The 18428-nt window shown below is 52.4% G+C and overlaps 8 protein-coding genes across 8 annotated transcripts; 6 read left to right on the forward strand and 2 right to left on the reverse strand.

Moving 5' to 3' along the window:
* Positions 1 to 246: 246 nt before the first annotated feature.
* On the reverse strand, positions 247 to 2364 carry GT037_010407 (fad monooxygenase-like protein; the record flags this gene model as incomplete). The annotated part of the gene is made up of 3 exons (XM_038935454.1): positions 247 to 1115; positions 1181 to 2088; positions 2135 to 2364. 3 exons carry the CDS (start codon positions 2362 to 2364, stop codon positions 247 to 249), a joined length of 2007 nt encoding a protein of 668 aa, XP_038781962.1.
* Positions 2365 to 2859: 495 nt separating this feature from the next.
* GT037_010408 (amidase signature enzyme) lies at positions 2860 to 4827 on the forward strand (the record flags this gene model as incomplete). The annotated part of the gene is made up of 5 exons (XM_038935455.1): positions 2860 to 2967; positions 3014 to 3144; positions 3353 to 3617; positions 3675 to 4232; positions 4279 to 4827. 5 exons carry the CDS (start codon positions 2860 to 2862, stop codon positions 4825 to 4827), a joined length of 1611 nt encoding a protein of 536 aa, XP_038781963.1.
* A 474-nt stretch (positions 4828 to 5301) lies between these two features.
* GT037_010409 (polysaccharide deacetylase family protein) lies at positions 5302 to 6496 on the forward strand (the record flags this gene model as incomplete). Its single annotated transcript, XM_038935456.1, has 5 exons — positions 5302 to 5346; positions 5404 to 5422; positions 5516 to 5595; positions 5646 to 6250; positions 6304 to 6496. The coding sequence occupies 5 exons, from the start codon at positions 5302 to 5304 to the stop codon at positions 6494 to 6496; spliced, it is 942 nt and encodes a 313-aa protein (XP_038781964.1).
* Positions 6497 to 7078: 582 nt separating this feature from the next.
* On the forward strand, positions 7079 to 8717 carry GT037_010410 (fad binding domain containing protein; the record flags this gene model as incomplete). The annotated part of the gene is made up of 3 exons (XM_038935457.1): positions 7079 to 7141; positions 7193 to 8543; positions 8605 to 8717. 3 exons carry the CDS (start codon positions 7079 to 7081, stop codon positions 8715 to 8717), a joined length of 1527 nt encoding a protein of 508 aa, XP_038781965.1.
* Positions 8718 to 10076: 1359 nt separating this feature from the next.
* GT037_010411 (uncharacterized protein) lies at positions 10077 to 10654 on the forward strand (the record flags this gene model as incomplete). The annotated part of the gene is made up of 2 exons (XM_038935458.1): positions 10077 to 10133; positions 10211 to 10654. The coding sequence occupies 2 exons, from the start codon at positions 10077 to 10079 to the stop codon at positions 10652 to 10654; spliced, it is 501 nt and encodes a 166-aa protein (XP_038781966.1).
* A 131-nt stretch (positions 10655 to 10785) lies between these two features.
* Positions 10786 to 10950, forward strand: GT037_010412 (uncharacterized protein; the record flags this gene model as incomplete). The annotated part of the gene is made up of 1 exon (XM_038935459.1): positions 10786 to 10950. The coding sequence occupies one exon, from the start codon at positions 10786 to 10788 to the stop codon at positions 10948 to 10950; it is 165 nt and encodes a 54-aa protein (XP_038781967.1).
* A 2971-nt stretch (positions 10951 to 13921) lies between these two features.
* Positions 13922 to 14871, forward strand: GT037_010413 (uncharacterized protein; the record flags this gene model as incomplete). Its single annotated transcript, XM_038935460.1, has 3 exons — positions 13922 to 14292; positions 14344 to 14448; positions 14499 to 14871. 3 exons carry the CDS (start codon positions 13922 to 13924, stop codon positions 14869 to 14871), a joined length of 849 nt encoding a protein of 282 aa, XP_038781968.1.
* Positions 14872 to 16144: 1273 nt separating this feature from the next.
* Positions 16145 to 18163, reverse strand: GT037_010414 (proliferating cell nuclear antigen pcna; the record flags this gene model as incomplete). Its single annotated transcript, XM_038935461.1, has 4 exons — positions 16145 to 17273; positions 17330 to 17805; positions 17855 to 18054; positions 18115 to 18163. The coding sequence occupies 4 exons, from the start codon at positions 18161 to 18163 to the stop codon at positions 16145 to 16147; spliced, it is 1854 nt and encodes a 617-aa protein (XP_038781969.1).
* Between the last annotated feature and the right edge of the window lie 265 nt (positions 18164 to 18428).

An 18428-nucleotide genomic window follows, 5' to 3' on the forward strand; every position in this document is an offset into this window, starting at 1 on the left:
CGTTGTATCACACCTACAATACTAAGCCTTGATGGAAAGATTACACGACGTTGTATGAACAAGATTTTCAGAATCGGTGTATGTGTGTGTCAAGTGCGAGAACGGAAAGGCGTGAGGTCGTTAAGACAAGAACACTGCTAAGTCATACATCTATTTGCGTGAAGCCAATACCCTGACCTCTCCTTGGAACTCCAAAGCCATGCACACAAAACCGAAAACAACCAACATGACCGAATATGTAGACTTTTATGTGTCTTTCAGAAATTGCTCATAGTACTGGTCCATCCATTGCACAGCAGCCATGCCATTCTCCTTGGTGCCATCAACGAATCTCCGCACTGTGCCGACATAGCCATCTGGACGTACGTTGACCACAACAACCTCCTTCTCATCAAGTCCATCAAGCCACTTGTCCATGCATGTTTGCTTTCGCGTGTCCTTCTCGGGAATGTCATCGAGATACAACGTGAACGCAGACTCACGAAGTACCGCTGGTAGATCCCGTATCTCGAAGTTGTTGCGATCCTCGTCGGTCACCAAGGCATAGGTAAAGACACCGCTGACGGGCGTGTACCGTTCAGGAAGGACGAATTGATCGTGAGGTGCTGCGAGAGGTGGCTGGACAGTATACGAGGCGTTACCAGCAGCCGTGACACGCCCAACGTACGAGCTGTTTCCTGAATGCGCGTGGCAAACTGTCTCTAAGAAGGGCATCGACGTGCGGATATTGTGAGTGAAGAAGTAAATACGAAATTGACCAAGCGCAGGAATGTCGGTTTGGACATCGACTGGGTTGGCATCGATGTAGCGCGTAACCTTTGCAGGTGGCAGTAGGTAGCCTGGCTTCAGATGACCTCTGTTGTAACCTTTCGCTTGAACGTTGAGGGTGTTTAGGTCGTAGCTAACGCCATAGCCAGAAATAAATGCGACGTTCTTCGTGAAATTTGCCGCAAGCGCTGCGGGGTCTCCGTCATGGAAGGCATTCGCGTGCTCGTAGTCAAAGTCGATCAAATCCTTCGCGATTTTCTGTCGTTCTTGCTCGTAGGAGTCGAGTAACGCAGGCTTCGCAAGACCACGCGTTGCAAAGTTGAGTTTCCAGGCCAGATTCCAGGCATCTAAAGATATCAAAGTACCAAGTCAGTGTATGTCTCACAGGCGGGTCCGTACAGGGGAGATCTACCATGCATTGATGTGTTCATTCCCTGTGCTGCCTTGGGGGAATGGGTGTGACTAGCATCACCAGCAATGAAAACCCGTCGCTCGTCGTCTGCAAAGCGCGCTGCGACTCGCTGTCCGATCTTGTAGCGCCCGAACCACTCAACGTTCTTCCACTCGAGCCTGTATGGCTGCAGTATCGCCTGCGCTCGCTTTTGCACGAACTCTTGTGTGGTTTGCTGCGCTCCAATCGCCTCTGTTGATCCTGGCCGCAGTTCTATGTAGAGACGGGTCAAACCCCTCTCGCGAGGAATCATCAGTACGGAGCCTAACGCATCCGACTGGATGACTACTTTACTCCAGATATCGGGAAAGTCGGTATCGAGCACACCGTCCAGTACACCCCACACAGCATCGGTCGATGATCCCACAGGAGTCGCACCTGGTATTGTCTTTCTCACTTTGGAGTGGGCGCCGTCGCATCCAACTATGTATCGCGTGGCAAAAGTCTTCTTTGCGTGGTTGACATCTTGTTGACAATTGACGGTAAGTGGACGGATAGACATGGGCGTGTAGTCAAAGTCGACAAAGGCCGTGTTCCGGGAGACAACAACGCCTCTTTCCCGCAGATCGTCTTCCAAAACGCCTTCTACCATGCCCTGGTGTACCAACAGTATGTATGGGTCAAGCAAGTCGACTACGGGCGGGTAGTGAATCTCGCGACCAGTGCGGTGGAGCGACTTCTCGGCAGACGACTTCCAGAAAGCGATGTCATAGATCTTGACACCCTTGCGTAGCAGCGGCTCAGCGATTCGCATCTGGCGCAAAGTCTCGATGGTCTTTGGCTGGATCCCGTCGGCGCGTCCCGTTGAAGTGCGGTCCGGTCGGTCGTCGATGATGCGGGCTTTGATACCATATCGTACCAGGTTGTCACTGTTGGTGTCAGATTGCTCTTTCCACTCGGCATGACATGACATACGCAAGCATCAGACCAGCCGGTCCGGCGCCGACTACCATGACATCGCTCATGAAGCTGGAGTAGTCATCGTTCTTGGTGTAAGAGAACTGCGACGCGACCTCCAAGCTACTTCCCGATGAACGGGACTCGGTGTCTGGGATTGCAATACCGGGTGCCATCTTCTGTCTTACCGATGACGGCGGGCTGTTGGACGTTGAACGCTTCATGAGGTTCCATAACGAAGGAGCCATGCTATAAAGTCAATTGTTGTCAGGGACGGCCAGCCACTAGGAGCAAAGATGGGGGTCCGCAGGTACGTGGGAAGGATGGAGGGGCACCGTCCGATTGTCTGTCGAGCATGCGTCCATTTTCAACCCATTGAAGAATGCCATGGCGTCTGGGAAAGTGCGTCAACGTGCTGCTGCATGCGAAAATGTTTTCGGTGATGGGGTGATGCGACGCAAGGGGTCGCAAGAGACGCATGCACTCCGCCGTGAACGCGTTCAGTCCAGCGGGTGGGAAGTGCGCTCCCGTCCACCTCGGCATCCCTGCATCGTTTCCCCCACCGTTGACCAGCAATACGGTTGGCCTCCAAGGAGTATCAGAAGCCGATGGGTCTGCAGATGCCGCTATCTATACCACGTCGACGTTGTGTACCTGTTTTAGGCTCGCGGGCGCTGTTGATGTGTGCATGATTGATTTCTAGACCTTCAGAGCTGTCTTCTAGCATCACATCTACAGTCAACATGACGTGTTCTGAGTTGCCACAATGGTTGCAGACAGCCACGAAGAAGCGAACAACACGGGACAATGCCATTCAGAGATTCACCAATGCTCAGGCAACGCCAACCGAGGTACAATGCGCCCGAGTGCAGCAAAGTCACACATTAACAACGCCAGCAACCCCACGGAAACCACGAACCCCGAAGCGATCAAACATTGACGGCCATCGATGATGCCCAAATCGTTCCAAAGGCCATTCTGTCGCGTGCTGTGACGGCATCGCAGCTGCTTTCTGCCTACATCAACCGGTGAGGTCCGCGGCTTGCTCTGCTATCATACCATTCTCACGCCACATCTTCCAGCGCTATAGACGCCCACCAACGAGTACGGTGCCCCACTTCTATCCCAAGCTTCGGACTTTAGTCCCTGAATGTCGCTAACATCTACCCAAGACGAACTGGCACGTGCACAATCGTAGCCCTACCCGCACCATGGAGCACTTGCTGACTTGCGCAGCCTTACCGAGATTCTCTTCGACGATGCGATTCAGCAGGCGAAAGCACTGGACAGCTACTTTGGCGAAACTGGTCAGCTTCTGGGACCCCTCCACGGGGTACCCATGACGCTCAAGGACCAGTTTGATGTCAAGGGCTACGACAGCACTCTAGGCTATGTTGGGCGCGCTTTCAAGCCGGCCCAACAAGATTGCGTGCTGGTATCTTTGTTGAAAGAGATGGGCGCAATCATTATTGCAAAGTCCAATCTGCCACAGAGTATAATGGTATGTCATGCCACAATTTTCATGTATGGATGGTAGTTGGATGCTGAAGCTTTCTAGTGGTGTGAAACCGACAATCCCTTGTGGGGCCTCACCGTTCATCCGAAGAACCCCGACTTTACGTCTGGTGGCTCAACTGGCGGAGAGGCTGCGCTTTTGTCGCTCCAGGGCACTGTGGTCGGCTGGGGTACGGATATTGGAGGTAGCGTGCGGATACCCTCTCACATGAATGGCCTGTACGCACTGAAGCCTAGTAGCACACGCCTGCCGTACCAAGGAGTATCCGTGTCGACCGATGGTCAAGAGCATGTTCCATCCGTAATTGGGCCAATGACACGGAACATGAACTCGCTGACGGCAGTCACCAAAGCTGTCATCGATGCAACTCCTTGGGAACAAGATCCAAAGTGCTGCCCAGTGCCGTGGCGGTCAGAAGCCTATGAAGGTGCACGTTTGAAACCACTGGTGGTCGCTATCATGCGGGATGATGGGGTTGTGAAATGCCATCCACCTATTGCCCGCGTACTAACTGAAGTCGCCATGAAGCTTGAGAAAGCTGGACATGAAGTGATCGAGTGGGCTCCGGGTAGCCTTCATCAAGAGTGTATTGACATCATGGTAAATATCAAGACAAATCATTCACTTCCAAACTGACCAGGGTCAGGATCAGTACTACACTGCAGACGGTGGCGAGGACATTCGACGAGACGTTGCCACTGGCGGAGAACCATTCATTCCGCACGTAGAAGCTCTTGTCAACAAAGGCAAGGCGATCTCGGTTTATGATTATTGGCAGTTGAACAAGATGAAGCTTGGATTGCAGAAGCGCTACCTCGATCTCTGGAACTCAACAAAGTCTGCCAGTTCTGGCAAATCAATCGACGTCCTTCTTACACCTGTCATGCCTCATTCTGCTGTCCCTCATCGAAAATGCAAGTGGGTCGGATATACAAAGGTGTTCAACTTCATCGACTATCCGGCTGTCGTCCTGCCTGCTGGTCAAGTTTCGAAAACCCTTGATGGAGAAGCTGCGAGGAGGATGAGCGAATACGAGCCAAGGAATGCAATGGACGACTGGAATTGGCAGACGTTTGATTTGGATGGCATGGATGGTATGCCAATAGGTGTGCAGGTTGTAGCTCGAAGACTGCAGGAGGAGAAGGCTCTGGGTGCGGCCGCAGCCATCGACGACATACTGAAGAAGCAGGCCTAGGCCAGTTCCTGTGATATCCCATGGAATTTCGGGTATGCAGTCTTCTGAACATCACGTGCCATCTGCCTGTTCACTCTCGTAGTTGTTTTTGCCGTCCGAATGCCTTGACGTATCCCAATCTGCATAACATCCCAGGTCCCAATGTTGAAAACATTGAACAAAATTCTGTGAAATGGGCTAATGCGCACGTGTGCACGCGAACACGCGTCGATAAGACCCTCAGCAGCCGCCGGCAGGTACGATGAATCATAGGATCCCCCCACCTTCCATTTAAGCAATCGACTTCATCAAGTGGGTTACCCTGCATCAACAATCCCGAAGATAAGCGGGGTAGCTACACGTGCTATCATGAGCTATGCGACTGTCGTTCTTGCTGCACGTTCGGGCCAAACCTTACATCGACTCTTTCTACCTTTACAACTACGTTATTTTCCACCAGGCTGCGGCATTGCTGAATCTTGAACGTTAAGCATCATGGGAAAGAAGAAGGTTCTCGTCAGCTATGGTGTTGACATTGACGTAAGACATCCTATACGTAGTGAGCATGAACGTGGTCACTGACTGGGCGATTCACAGGCTGTTGCTGGTTGGCTTGGTTCGTACGGGGGTGAAGACTCCACAAGCGACATCAGCAGAGGCCAGTATTCCTTCTGAGACAAGAATTCTGACAGTAGCTTACAGAGCACAGGTCTCTGGGCTGGGACGATAGGAACCCAACGCCTGCTGAAGCTCTTCGACAAATACGGGATCAAAGCAACATGGTTCATCGTAAATTCCACATTTCCATGAAACCGATGTGTCTCGCTGACGTTTTACAGCCAGGTCACTCTCTTGATACTTTTCCCGAAGACTGCGCCGCCGTGCGGGATGCGGGCCACGAAATCGGGCTCCACGGTTACTCACATGAAAACCCTGCCGACATGACCTTCGAGCAACAGCGCGACGTTCTCGATAAGACCTATAAGCAACTCACTGCTTTCTGTCATGGCAAACCTCCACGCGGTTCTGTAGCTCCATGGTGGGAAACTTCGAAGGAAGGCACGGAGCTTCTCCTCAGCTACGGCATCGAATATGATCACTCCATGTCGCATGAAGACCATCGCTGCTATTGGTTGCGTACGGGCGATGAGTGGACGAAAATAGATTACAGCAAGAAAGCAGTAGACTGGATGAAGCCCCTTACCAAGGGGCAAGAGACTGGACTGGTGGAGATACCGGGGAGCTGGTATATCGACGATTTGCCGCCGATGATGTTCATGAAGAAGAGTGCAAACAGCCACGGATGGGTGAATCCAAGGGACGTGGAGCAAATATGGATGGACCACTTCGACTACTTTTATCGCGAGTACGACGAATTCGTCTTTCCCATGACAATTCATCCCGATGTTAGTGGAAGGCCACATGTCGTGCTTATGCATGAGAGGTACGTTCAGCGTGGAATTGTATCATTGACAAGGGCGCTGACTAGGATTACAGAATTATCGAGCATATCAACAAACATGAGGGTGTTGAGTGGGTGACAATGGAACAGATGGCGGACGACTTTAAGAAGAACAACAAGGTGCCGGAGAACGCGATGATGCCGTCGCCGCGTGGTGAGATTCTCAAGCTACAGAAGGAAGGGAAGGCGTATTCACTACTCGATTACGATGGACCAATGCCTCAATAGCGATGATAGAGAAGCCAACGAGTTGCGAATGTCACTAGTCTTTCCGTCATTGTCTGCGTTGGTATGTACACCGTCTACGTTCTCGCCTGCCTATCTCGGAATGATCGGAACACATATCGGAAGCTCAAGCTCGGAGCTATGGCCACCGCGTTACTGCTACTGCATACCCCTCACGCCAGCCACGTTCTATCCATCTACCATCATCTTTTCCCCCACTCTTGCACACGTGCATCAATGCCCGTCAGTAGACGCAATCACACTTGCGTACCCACCAATCGAGTATTCCCCCATTCTGGTTCTGAACCACACCATGTCCTCGGGATGCCAGACTAGCTCGATAAGCGCCAATGCCATGGCGTCGCGCATCGGTCCAGTAATCGTCAGCTAGCCAGCTGTCACGCGTATGGGTCGCGATAGGTGGGCGAAGATGGTGGTACGTGATGCCATTCAAGTAGTGACTGTGTACTTGAAATGTTTACAGGCTTGATGGACGACAAACCGCTACACTAGCATTTGCTTTTTTCTTCGTCATCGACTGTGAGGTTTGCTTTCTTTCTCAGACAGCATTATACTCGTGACATCATGGCCGGCGTCAAACCTCAGGTTATTCAGAAGCAGCATAGGGATGAGTCCAGTAGGCTCGATGTAACCTCTCCCTCCTAAACTTCTCGTGCTTCGACTGACGCTCATCGATAGGTCATCATTGTTGGCGCCGGTCTAGGTGGTCTTGGGGCTGCCATATCAATTCTCCTCGCCGGTCACAACGTTCACATCCTCGAATCTACTCCCGAGATAGGCGAAATCGGCGCTGGGATCCAGTGTTTACCCAACTCCTCGCGCGTCCTCATCTCTTGGGGTCTAGAAGAATACCTCTCGAAACATGCTACTTCGCCACGGCTGTGCAACATGATCGGCTGGAAGGGCAACAAGATAAGCGATATGGATTTCCATGAGTATGAAAAGGAGTGTGGTACACCCTTCTGGGATTTCCATAGAGCGAATCTGCACATGGGGCTACTGGAGCGGGCTGTGGAGCTTGGTGCTAAGCTCACTACAAAAGCGCGGGTGGTAGACATTGAGTATGAAGAGGATGTCAGCGGCAACGCTACGAGTGCCATTGCCATCTGCCAGGACGGGACACGATACAAGGCCGACTTGGTAGTCGGCGCCGATGGCATCAACTCCAAGTGTAGGGAGATATTACTAGGCCATGAAGACCCACCTCTGCTCACTGGCGATCTGGCTTACCGGTTGTTACTCAATACAGAAGATATGTTGAAGGACCCTGACCTCAGGGGCTTCGTAGAAGACCCGCAGGTCAACTATTGGATAGGTCCAGATGCGCACGCTGTCAACTACGTCCTCCGTGGTGGCAAGCTGTTCAACATGGTGCTATTGGTACCAGACGATATGCCTGCTGGTGCAAACACATTGGCTGGGAATGTTGAAGAAATGCGTGCTCTGTACAAAGACTGGGATCCGCGGATTCCAAAGTTGCTGGCACTTTGCCAGTCGGTAGCCAAGTGGCGTCTGATGATCCGACCAGGTCTCGATCCCACATGGTCTCACGAAACTGGAGCATACACAATACTCGGCGACGCTGCGCATGCCACTCTCCCATATCTCGCTTCAGGTGCTGGCATGTCGTTGGAAGACGGACACGTCCTCGGTCTATGTCTAGGCAGGATCAGGAGCAAATCTATGGCCGAAAAGAAGCGTGCATTGGCCGTCTATGAGCGCTGTCGTCGTGAGCGCACTGAGCGAGTCGTTTCACGCGGTAATCGTCAACAGTACCTCTACCATGTCCACGATGGTCCTGTGCAGCAAGATCGTGATCACATGCTTCGCGCTTTTGGTGAATATAATGGCAAGGGGAGGGTGAGCCAAGAGCAGTACGAGGAGAAGGGATTGAACGTGGGCGACGATCCTTTAGCATGGAGATGGGGTGGTGTCGGAAGCTGGCTCATTACATATGTCTGTGAAGAGGATGTTGACGTTCGGTGGAGGGAGTATGAAAACGAGAAGAGAACCGAGGCTAGAGGAAGCGGTGAGTTAAGGGCTGTATTGTAGAGTATTCTGAAAATGAATGGGTTACTTAAAGTCTCTAGCTTCGAAGACGGAGCTACATAACCAGTCCACGCAAGTTAATTCAGTTGCGTACTTCATATTATGCTTCAGTGACTACTGCGACGTACCAATGGCTTATTCACCACAAGTCTAGCACAAAATCTCAAGACCACTTGCCATATTTCATTTCGAAGAAACATGCGCAATACTAGCTGGCGCCACTGACGGCAGGGTATTGCATGGGCTTGCAGGCATCAGCGCCACTACATCGCCATGCACAGCCGCAGGCACTTAAATCGTCCGGGTAAGAAGAAGGCAGACACACCACGTCAGTTCACTCCAGGTAAAATCATCTACATGGCATTAAGTGACTTACGTGTCAGGCTCCTGATCTCGCCCTGAAAACGACGTGGCGGTTCAGCACTGGTATACATGCACAAGGCTGACCCTTCTACCTCCGCCTCGTTTGAAGTGGGGTGCTCAGTTGACGCTGCCGATATGCAGTAAGAGAAAGGCAGTACTTCGCAGCAACTCATCGTTGCCCAAACAGTGAGGCGATCGAGCAATTGCTATGAAGACTGATGCCCAACGTGGTTGGTATAACATGACGCACCGTGCCGGCGGCTTTCTGGTTCATGTTAGCTCCCGTTCACTATGTTGTGCCCTGTGGGGCACAGTCTCTAAGTACGAGATGCTGTTGTACCGCCACAACATATCGAATCCCATCCCCGCTCAGCCACGACTACCCGCTCGCCGAGGGCAGCCCTACCCGCCATAGGCATCACAGACGTTATTCCTCGCCAGCTGCGCGATCAGCCCTGCTCAGTAACCGGTAATTGCGCGATGAAACGGGTAGCTGAAGTCGACCCAGATGCCTGGCGGAACCGGAGGCACTCTCCCCGCCTGTGCGACATCGTTACAAAGGACTAGAGTAGGCAGACGTTCTAGGGTGATCCCAGGCGATCTTCAAGACAACCTGATCCGATTCTGTCACCATAGACTCGCCAACGCGTAGCCCACGTCGAGACAAGACAGGATTCGTTCCCGAGGCCTCCCTCTCGAGTTTTGTATGCCGCCTTCGGCGCTATCTGCCCTTCTCGAGGACTTGGGATTCGTCCACGTATTATCAGGACCGGTGAGCCAGAAGGCAACTAGTCGTCAGCACATCGTGGTAACGAGGCAACCAATACAGCCCAATTATGAGTGGATAGCATCCAGCGAGATAGCGATATCGCACCACTGCTCTCGCCTCAAAATACGTCTGGTTATGCGTTGTCCCCACGAGGCACATATGATGAGTTGTCGGGGTTCTAGGTCACTCTTCGATTACGGCGGCCGTCGAGCGTCTAATAGCAACGAGCTTTTTGGTCCTTATTCACCCGGTCAAAAAGCACTGATTGATCGACTTCCAATCTTTAGATGGACTTACAATCGCGCGCTTCATTTTGTGCATCCTAGTATCCTATCGATCCTAGACAGGTTGTCAGACGCGATTTAGGCCTACGATGCAAACATGATGCCAGTACAGAATACTCGATCGTACAGGACCACATATGGCTTTGGAGATGAGGTGAGTAGAACGACAGAGATCTCTTCAAAATTTGGTCCAGAATATTGGCGTTGCTTGCTGGGCTGACTCTGTAGCAGAGCAATTCAAATGATCCGAATGACGAGACGTACCTAGCCTCACACACCGCTGACGAGCGCACACTTGCGTGGGCCTACCAATCAGACTCATTACCATCAGAAGAGATCGCTGCCTATATTTGGCCGCCTTCAGTCTATGAAGCAGCACAGGATGTCTACCTAGCATCTTTGCCACCAAGGAATTCTCAACTTCCTATCGATCATCACACGATATCTGTAGGAGAGTCCTGGCAACCATCGCTTGCGGCAACCTCCTGTTATTCAGACCGGAGGCGGCATCTCGAACAGCAGCAGGTGAGCAGCATGAACATACCGGACGGCAGATATCTTTCAACATGGAACTCTACGGATTTGGGACCAGAGTCAACGACAGGGAACCCAACACCTCCAACTTCGGATACCGCCAACAATAAGGAAGATAATAGCTCGAATATAACCAGGTGAGTAGGCTAAAAGACTTCATTCATGAACATTGCTGACCTATGTGAAGCGACAAGTCAAGTCTGCGCTGTTCTGTCTGCGTAGATAAGCCGCTATTCACTGGTCAATACGCACAGAGAAACCTGAATCGTCATATGGCCAGACACGAGCCCTGCCTAGGACAGAGAAGCAACAGACATATCCGTTGCGAGCAACCAGGATGCACATCGACATTTGGGCGTGAAGACGCACTGCTCGTCCACCTCCGGCGAAGCCATCCGGAGCTGAATACCCCACCGGCAAAAAAGCGGAAAAGGTGATGCCAGACCCTGGATCCAGCTTGTATCTGTTCCGGAACTCTGAATGTCGTTGCTAGAGAGCCTTTTTGCGGGTTGATGAGTTGCGTTCTCAGGCGTTCCTTTGGTGTTCGGTTTTCGCTTCGTGTACAAGAAAAGACAAAAGATTTACGTGCTCATAGGCCTTGCACGCTGATTGATCACTTGTACTACTACTCTGTAATCCCATGATGTCAAAACAAAGTTAGCGTAACGTTGCCTCTTGATCATCGATTGCTGGTACGACAAGCTCACTCCATACTATCCAAAGCACCTATTATTATAGGCTAACCTATCCAATGATGGATCATAGCTGCATCGAAGCTACGTGCTAACGACCCGGGGCTCAATCATCCGAAGAGCCTTAGGTAATGTCGTCTACTCGACAGCAGATGTATTGGTTCCCGGTTACAATAGTGGAAGTTTTCTTCTTCCGGTGCGACAGGCTGGCCCAGGCAGGCCTCAATGTCAGTGCGACGAAAACTGCCTATCGTAGGACAGCTTGTGCAAGGTTCTGGATCGACCCGCGAGGGTGATCTGAGTAGCCTCTAGCTGCTGTTGCATTAGAGTCTACTAGCTTCCTCTTAAGGGTCTTGCGCGAAAGTCACCACGGTTGATCAGATCTGTTCATGCATCTGCTGCCGACGGTGGCGGGGGCTAGCGGCGGGCGATTCGACACCAAATCCTCCAAGCGCATTGACTACCTTAGCAACATGGTCGATAAGCACTGCTGACTTGCAAGTCTATTCTCAGTCGTCGGGATTTGTAGTCCCGCATCTCATAGCAGACACTGTAGTAATTACCTTCTAACAATGGCAGATGTGTATATCTAATATGCTCATGTGCACACCGCTTCTTCTTATGTGACGTCCTTCTAGAACTTGTCCCGATGCAATGCATTGCAGACTGTCGACGACGAGTATAGTTGCTCTTTTGAGGGGTAAGGGAGACTCAGCAGGTATCAAGAGTAATATAGTCGATTTCCCGCTGCCAATATATCAGAAGTCCCTGTCGCTGCCGATCTCAGCCAATACGTACAAGCCATCCATGCGCGTATCGCACCATGTAACGGGAACCTTGTCCACGATAGTACTGCGTTTTGGAGCAAATTCACACAGATGTGAGCCAACGCATGCCGAAATGGGACAAGAACCGTGGCCTTTTTCACGACCTGAACCTCAGGTGTATGTTGGCTTCCGCTAGCCAGATTTCATTTTTAACGAGTGATGTTTACATGCAGCCATGTTCGTCATCACCATAAAGAAATTTAGGTGTGGGAGAGTGTGAACGTTTTTCTTTGTTCCATAGGGCTGGGTCAAGACCATTGCTTTGAAACCAAGTGGTTGGGTACGTGTTCTTGTAGCGGCTATGAATTGAACCACATTATCCAGGAGACCATTGCTCAGCAGGGTGCCCCTCTGAAATTGCGTTCTCCGAGCCCTTACAGCCTGTACACATCGATGTTCGTTGGGTAGCGAAGATGGGCGTCTGACTCGAGTCTTGACATTTAGTCACATATTCGTCTCCGTACAATCCAGAGTCTTTCTCTTTGCTGGCATTGTTCCTCTCGAGATATACTCCATCGTGTGGGAAAAAACTCCCTGCCGAAAGGGAAACCGTCGGGCCGGTCGGATTTATCGGTAAGGTATCGAAGAGCGAAAGAAAGTTCCACTAATAGCCGGCGCTGCGCCGGTCGCGAGCCGTCCCGTCAATCCACTTTGTCTTGCAAGAAAGCGTTCTCGATATTGTAATGCATGTGTTCGAACAGGAGAGCCCTTGTTAAACTTCCAACGTTGGCGGAGCGCCACGCAGCTTCGTATTCGTCACAAACCCGCTGCAAGTCAGACGCGCAGGAAGCGCAAAACGTGACGGCATGGGTGAACAAGGCTAGAACATATGACTTACTCGCCCGTTTCGCCCGTCATTATGCTTGTTACTGGTACCCGGGATACCGACAGGATACCGACAGGATAGCTCTGAAGGTCTCTGGAGATTTGCGGGAACTATGCTTTCGATGAGCTGGTGAAGTGACTATCTGAATCCTCAGGCATAGCTATACCTGCTCGTTGGCTTGAGAAGTCGAGTGCCTTGTAGTCCTCGGCGATGTTAGTGCGCATTGACCTTCAATGACGGGAAGGTGCCGGACGAGTGTGTGGGTGACCAGGTGTGCACATGGCATCAGTGTATCCCAGCAGAGTTGGCCGTATCTGCACGTCTTAGGACATTTGCCTGCTTCCTAGGGTGGTCTTCGAAAGAGGCGTACCATTGCAGCAGCCGCAGCCGCGCGCACACTGCAATTTTGAAGTGCACCTTAGGCGGCAAAGGCCATGGCATAGAGGCCAACGACGCTTCTCATGCGCTGTGCCACATCCGGTGCCGCTCTGGCATAGCTGATTGGCGTGAAAACCAGCTAAGAAGTGTCGCACAATCCCTCGCCCTTTAAGCTGAGACGCAGCTATGTTGATAGGGCAGATCAGCGTTCCGGTTTGACAGACAAATACACGGTGAGGCGCGATATGCCCTGGTGTTGACCTTTCCGGACCGCTCGTGCAACAGGCTGTCGTATCTCAGCCGAGGGTCCTCCAACGTCTGCAGCGTGCCTCCTAAACCACTCGTTACTAAGTACGTATAGCAGGATAAACACTGTGCGTATCCTGGGTTACTCGAGAATCCATTCTTATGTTGCTCATTCCTCTTTGCATTTCATAAACGCGGACCTGTAAGCCGTCTTCCATAAATTGATTCTTCGCCGAAGAGTGGGAAACTGACAAAGACATAGCGCACGCAGGTGCTTCGCTTGTTGACAGTTGGCTTAGCGACCACTAAAACCAGCTTCGCGTCATCTTATGGGAGCCATCAGGATCATATTGTTGAAGAGGTTGTTCTGCTTTGTACGTCTGTACGGGCAAAGTCTTCTCAGATAATTTCCAAGACGGTCTCGGGTAACCTTGACTCCATGGCGTACGATCAGACACAGAGGCGCGACGAGGTGCCTTGGTCACAAGAAGACAGAGAGTATAGGAGAAGAGCACCGTTCGCATTAGCAGTCGTTTGCGATAGTGGAGCGGAACAGGCAGGGAGGATAACTTCTCCTGGATCTGGATCTGAAGAGTACATTCAGCAGAGCTGGTCGCCAGTACCCGCGTATGTCCAGCCTCGCGAGGGCTACTACCACAACAGCAGCTACCAACAATCTCTCTTGCCAGGACACAACACTGTCAGTAGCAGCGCATACCAATATCGAATTAGCGCAGTAGCTGTCCCGCAGGATCGTCCAGTACCAACATTTGGTTATCCAACGCCGCAGCCCTATACTAATTCGTATCAGTACGTGCATGCCACACAATGAATGTCAGGCATCCGCTGACCAGGTCACAGATACGAAAGTACTTATTCAGCAGCTAGTTACCCAATGGATCCAGGGTACACTACCGTAGGACCGGCGCATGTGTCCCTATCGCCTTCGTGCCCTGCGCCAAGCTAGTATGTGGTACTCTCGAGACTTGCTGGCTGGTGCTGATGTTGGTGTAAAGCCAAAGCCCGCAATATTCTTATGCTGCTCCAACGGCGAACGTCTCCGTATCACCTCCAGACGTCAGATACTCCATGCCACTGGTCCAGCCACTAGAGACATCTCCGATCGATGACGAGTATAGCGTACCCTGTCCGTATCGCTGTGGCACTGTCTTAACAGGTGTACACGCATTAGGAAATCTGACGCGTCACCTCAAGACTCAGGCTTGTGCAGGATCTAGTCGGGCCAAAGTTCGATATCCATGCCCCATTGAAGGTTGTGAAAGGCAATATGCTCGATCGGATGGGCTGAGAGTCCATATGCGCAGACGACACGGTGCGCCTCCTCCCGTACCGCGAACCGATGGCATCGTGGACGATGACGAACAATAGACGAGTGTAAGAGCAACCATCCTTTTCGCGGGTCAAAGCGGGCCGGTGGAGCTGGTCCCGAGCCAGGACGAATTGTTTGGTGTGCTCTGAGTTTCTCGTCGATTAGCTCTCTCTTTCACGCGTCTTTCTGTCCTTCTCTATATCTCTTTTGTAAGATGGAAATACCTTAGAGAGGCATTTCTCGAGTAGACATCGGCATTCCTGTTGAGAAGAGTGATCTTTCTAGGTTGGTACTCGGCAGAGGGGCCGTGTCTATGTGCGTTTCCAGCTGTGAACCCGGAGAAATGCATTTAGATCTGACGTTGCCTGTTCGTGAGAGTCGTTGAAACAGGGATAGAACGCAAAAGAAGCGAGCCGTTCGTCGTCATTGAGTGCTGTCCAGCGATAGGGCGAGATGAAGATGGTCCAAAAAGCAATTTCACACGATGACTGAGGTCGGTGGCAGGCGCTGGTGCCAACGAGTCAGGATCACTTGGTCGTCTTGGGCAAGAGCGGTTAGTACATCAGTCGCGCTCCATGGTGAACTCGGTTTCAGCTGCACCCTAACGCGTTCGGGGCAGAATGTCACCAGGCATTGTTTGGGGCAACTCTCCGGAGTAATCCGTGGTTCGTCAGTTCTTGCATCTCATCTGTATAGCTTAGTGATGTACGAAGAAAGAGAAAGAGCATGTTGCTTAGCTGAACAGCCTCCTCGACTGCAACTTTTATAGAAAAGACGATGAAAAGTGTATTGCATCCATCTGAACGGAAGCTAGCTGTTTGATGTCAAGACAATGCATGCTAACACATCGAGTGCATTCGCAACCTTAGTATATGCATCTCGTCGTAAGATATTACTGGCTCTTCCTGTCACGTGCACTGCGGAGTACCAATAGCCGTTTTTCGCTACCAGAATGTTCAAGGATGGTGGTTTCCCGAAACCAACACGCGCCAGCCACGTCGTCGCGTGCCCGTGATCCAAGTTTTCCACATGCCGGAAAGACGACAGAGCTAATTGTGAGCTCCTCAGAACCGAGCCTATGCGTAACGATATTGATATTTGTCATTACTATTCTGTGTGGGTATTCTGACCACAGCATATGCGTTATAGACATTAGTCCTGCGACTCCAAGGTATGTGATAGAAAAGTAAATGCGACCGCGGCAGTGGTATAGCGTAAATGCCCAGGATCAAATTGAGATCCGATGTGCGCCAAGAAACAAAGCAAGCGAAAGAGATGCGACATCTGGTAGTCGGAATTAGTCCAAAACGGTAAACAAAAGGAACTGATGCTTCAGAGACTGGTAACTCGTGCGCCGGCTGGGGGCGCTGAGACTCTGTGTGGCCTTAGATTTATGACTGACTCCAATTCTCGCAGCATGTTGGTATTCGCGTCTCGCTGCTCACGTAACGAGGCTTGACGAGCGCGGTCGTCTTGGATCTTCTGCATGCGCTCTTCTCTCGACATTGTGGCTCGTGTCTTTGGAATGGCAATAGCTTCGAAAACTTCGTCGTCGGACGTGCTGCCCTGGTCGCTCGATGGAGCGCTCTGGTGGGGACTCAGCAGGTCGCCATTGAGAGCACGCAGAGCATCAGACGGACTGCCTTCATCCACAGCAGTCAGACCGCCTAGACTTGGAACGGGCGAGCGCAGACCGCTGGATGCTTGGGAGATTCTGCGCTCGTGCCGATCGATATTCAGGGCGAGCGCATTCTTGCCTGCCTCCCAAGCTTGCACCAAACTCTTGAGATCTGCACCGATTGAATCGTATTGTGCGAGGAGGGAGTGACCCAAGTCGGTCACGTCTTCGGTATCTTCCAAGCTCTTATTGGTCTCTTCGCGCAGTACTTGCATCTTGGCTTGCAGACCGCGAATACCGCTCGACAATCCAGACAACTTGCGCACGGAATTGCGAATCTTGTCTCGACCAGGAGTTGGTGCGGCCTTGGCCGGCGATGGGAGTACGAACTGCTCTTCTTCAGCGAGCACGCGGTTGAACTTCTCGCTCCACTCTCCGACGGGACGAGCCGTGTTCAACATGGAGTCGACCACTGTCGACCATCGCGCGAAATCGGGTTTGCCGCCATCTGCCTCCATGGCCAGGAGAGAACAGAGGTATACACGTCGTAGGATTGATAACCGATACTGCAGGATGCGCAGGACTTTTAACGTTTCGGCATCGTCGAATTCAGATTCGCTGTAGGCCAGGGCGGCCTCTTGCATGTCGGGATTGCTGATTTCGTATACGTCGAGATACTTTTCCAAATCATCTTCTTGAATTAGCTGTTTCAGATTATGGCACTGTTCAGCGAGTATGGGAACGATGTCGGCGTATGCAGCTCGGAGGTTCTTGCGCAGCCGCTGGCAGCGACGGGCCTGCCCCTTCTCTTCGATGCGGGAGATGGGAGGCAAGGGACTGCTCCTGCATGGTGTTAGCACTTGGGCTGCAGAGTTCTGGCGGAAGGCAAGGTCACGTACAGGCGATAGCCGCGTGACACGAGCTCCACTTCTTGGATCAAGGCAAGGGCAGATGACGTCGAAGCCTCGAAGGCTTGTAGGTTTGTGACCAGGTCCGAGGCGCCCTTTACGGCCTCCTGGCGCAGATACTGCAGCCACTGCCGCCGCATGTACGTGTAGCCGGCGGTAAAGACAGCAGCGAAGACCAGCATCACCAGCAGGGTTCGGCTCTTGCTGAAGACGGGCTGGCGGCGCGACCAGTGCACCAGCCATGCCAGCGCGAAGGCCGTCGTGCCCGTGGCCGCTGCGCCGATGGGGTTTATCCGGGCGACCTTGAGCTCGTGAGAGCCGGGGCGTCCGTCGGTCGCGAAGCTGGGAATGGCAGATGCGCGCAGGCCTCCTTGCTCGCCGAGCAGCTGGGAAGCGACGATGAGGTAGCGGAACTGCTCGAGGAAGCGTTCGTTGTCTGCGCGGCCGATGCGGGAGTTGACGGCTTTCTGTGTCTTGTTAACGAGCATGTACGAGACAACCAAGACGCACACGTACCGAACAGGCCGTGTGGATGCGGGCGATGGAGCCATGGCGGGCGTGGATGCGCAGCGGCTGTGGGAGCCGGTCTCTTATCCTCGACTGCAGCGTCGACGGTCCGCGGGGCGCGAAGCTCTGCGGGAAGTTGGTGGATGTCGATGTCTCGGTGTCGTGGTCGTGGTCGTGGTCGTCGTAGGGTGATGGCGCAGTGCCTTGTCCTGGACGGCGGTTAGTGCCCACGGCGCATGGCATCGTCATGGTGCTAGGGGGTAGCCCACCTTCAAGCAACTGCGCAAGAGGCGAGTCGTCGGATATCATGTTCTCCATGTCGCTACCGCCGCATGGTGCGATTTTGGCTGTCGTCGTCGGTTCCCGCTCAATCGCTTGTGATGGCTGCGGGTGCTCTAATCCGGAGACGGAAGGTGCCCGTGATATGGAGATGGCGGGGATGGCAGCTGCAGGGGCGGCGGGCGCGTGGTCGGCGTGGGGTCCAATGGTGGCCGTGGGAGACGTGGATGAGGGCGATGCAGGTCTTGTTTGTTGTGGGTAGGGCAAGCAGCTGGCAACGAGGGTTGTAGACACATGTAGTGGT

This window comes from Alternaria burnsii (assembly GCF_013036055.1).
Source record: "Alternaria burnsii strain CBS107.38 chromosome Unknown 729, whole genome shotgun sequence".
In the NCBI taxonomy this organism is placed as follows: Eukaryota; Fungi; Ascomycota; class Dothideomycetes; order Pleosporales; family Pleosporaceae; genus Alternaria; species Alternaria burnsii.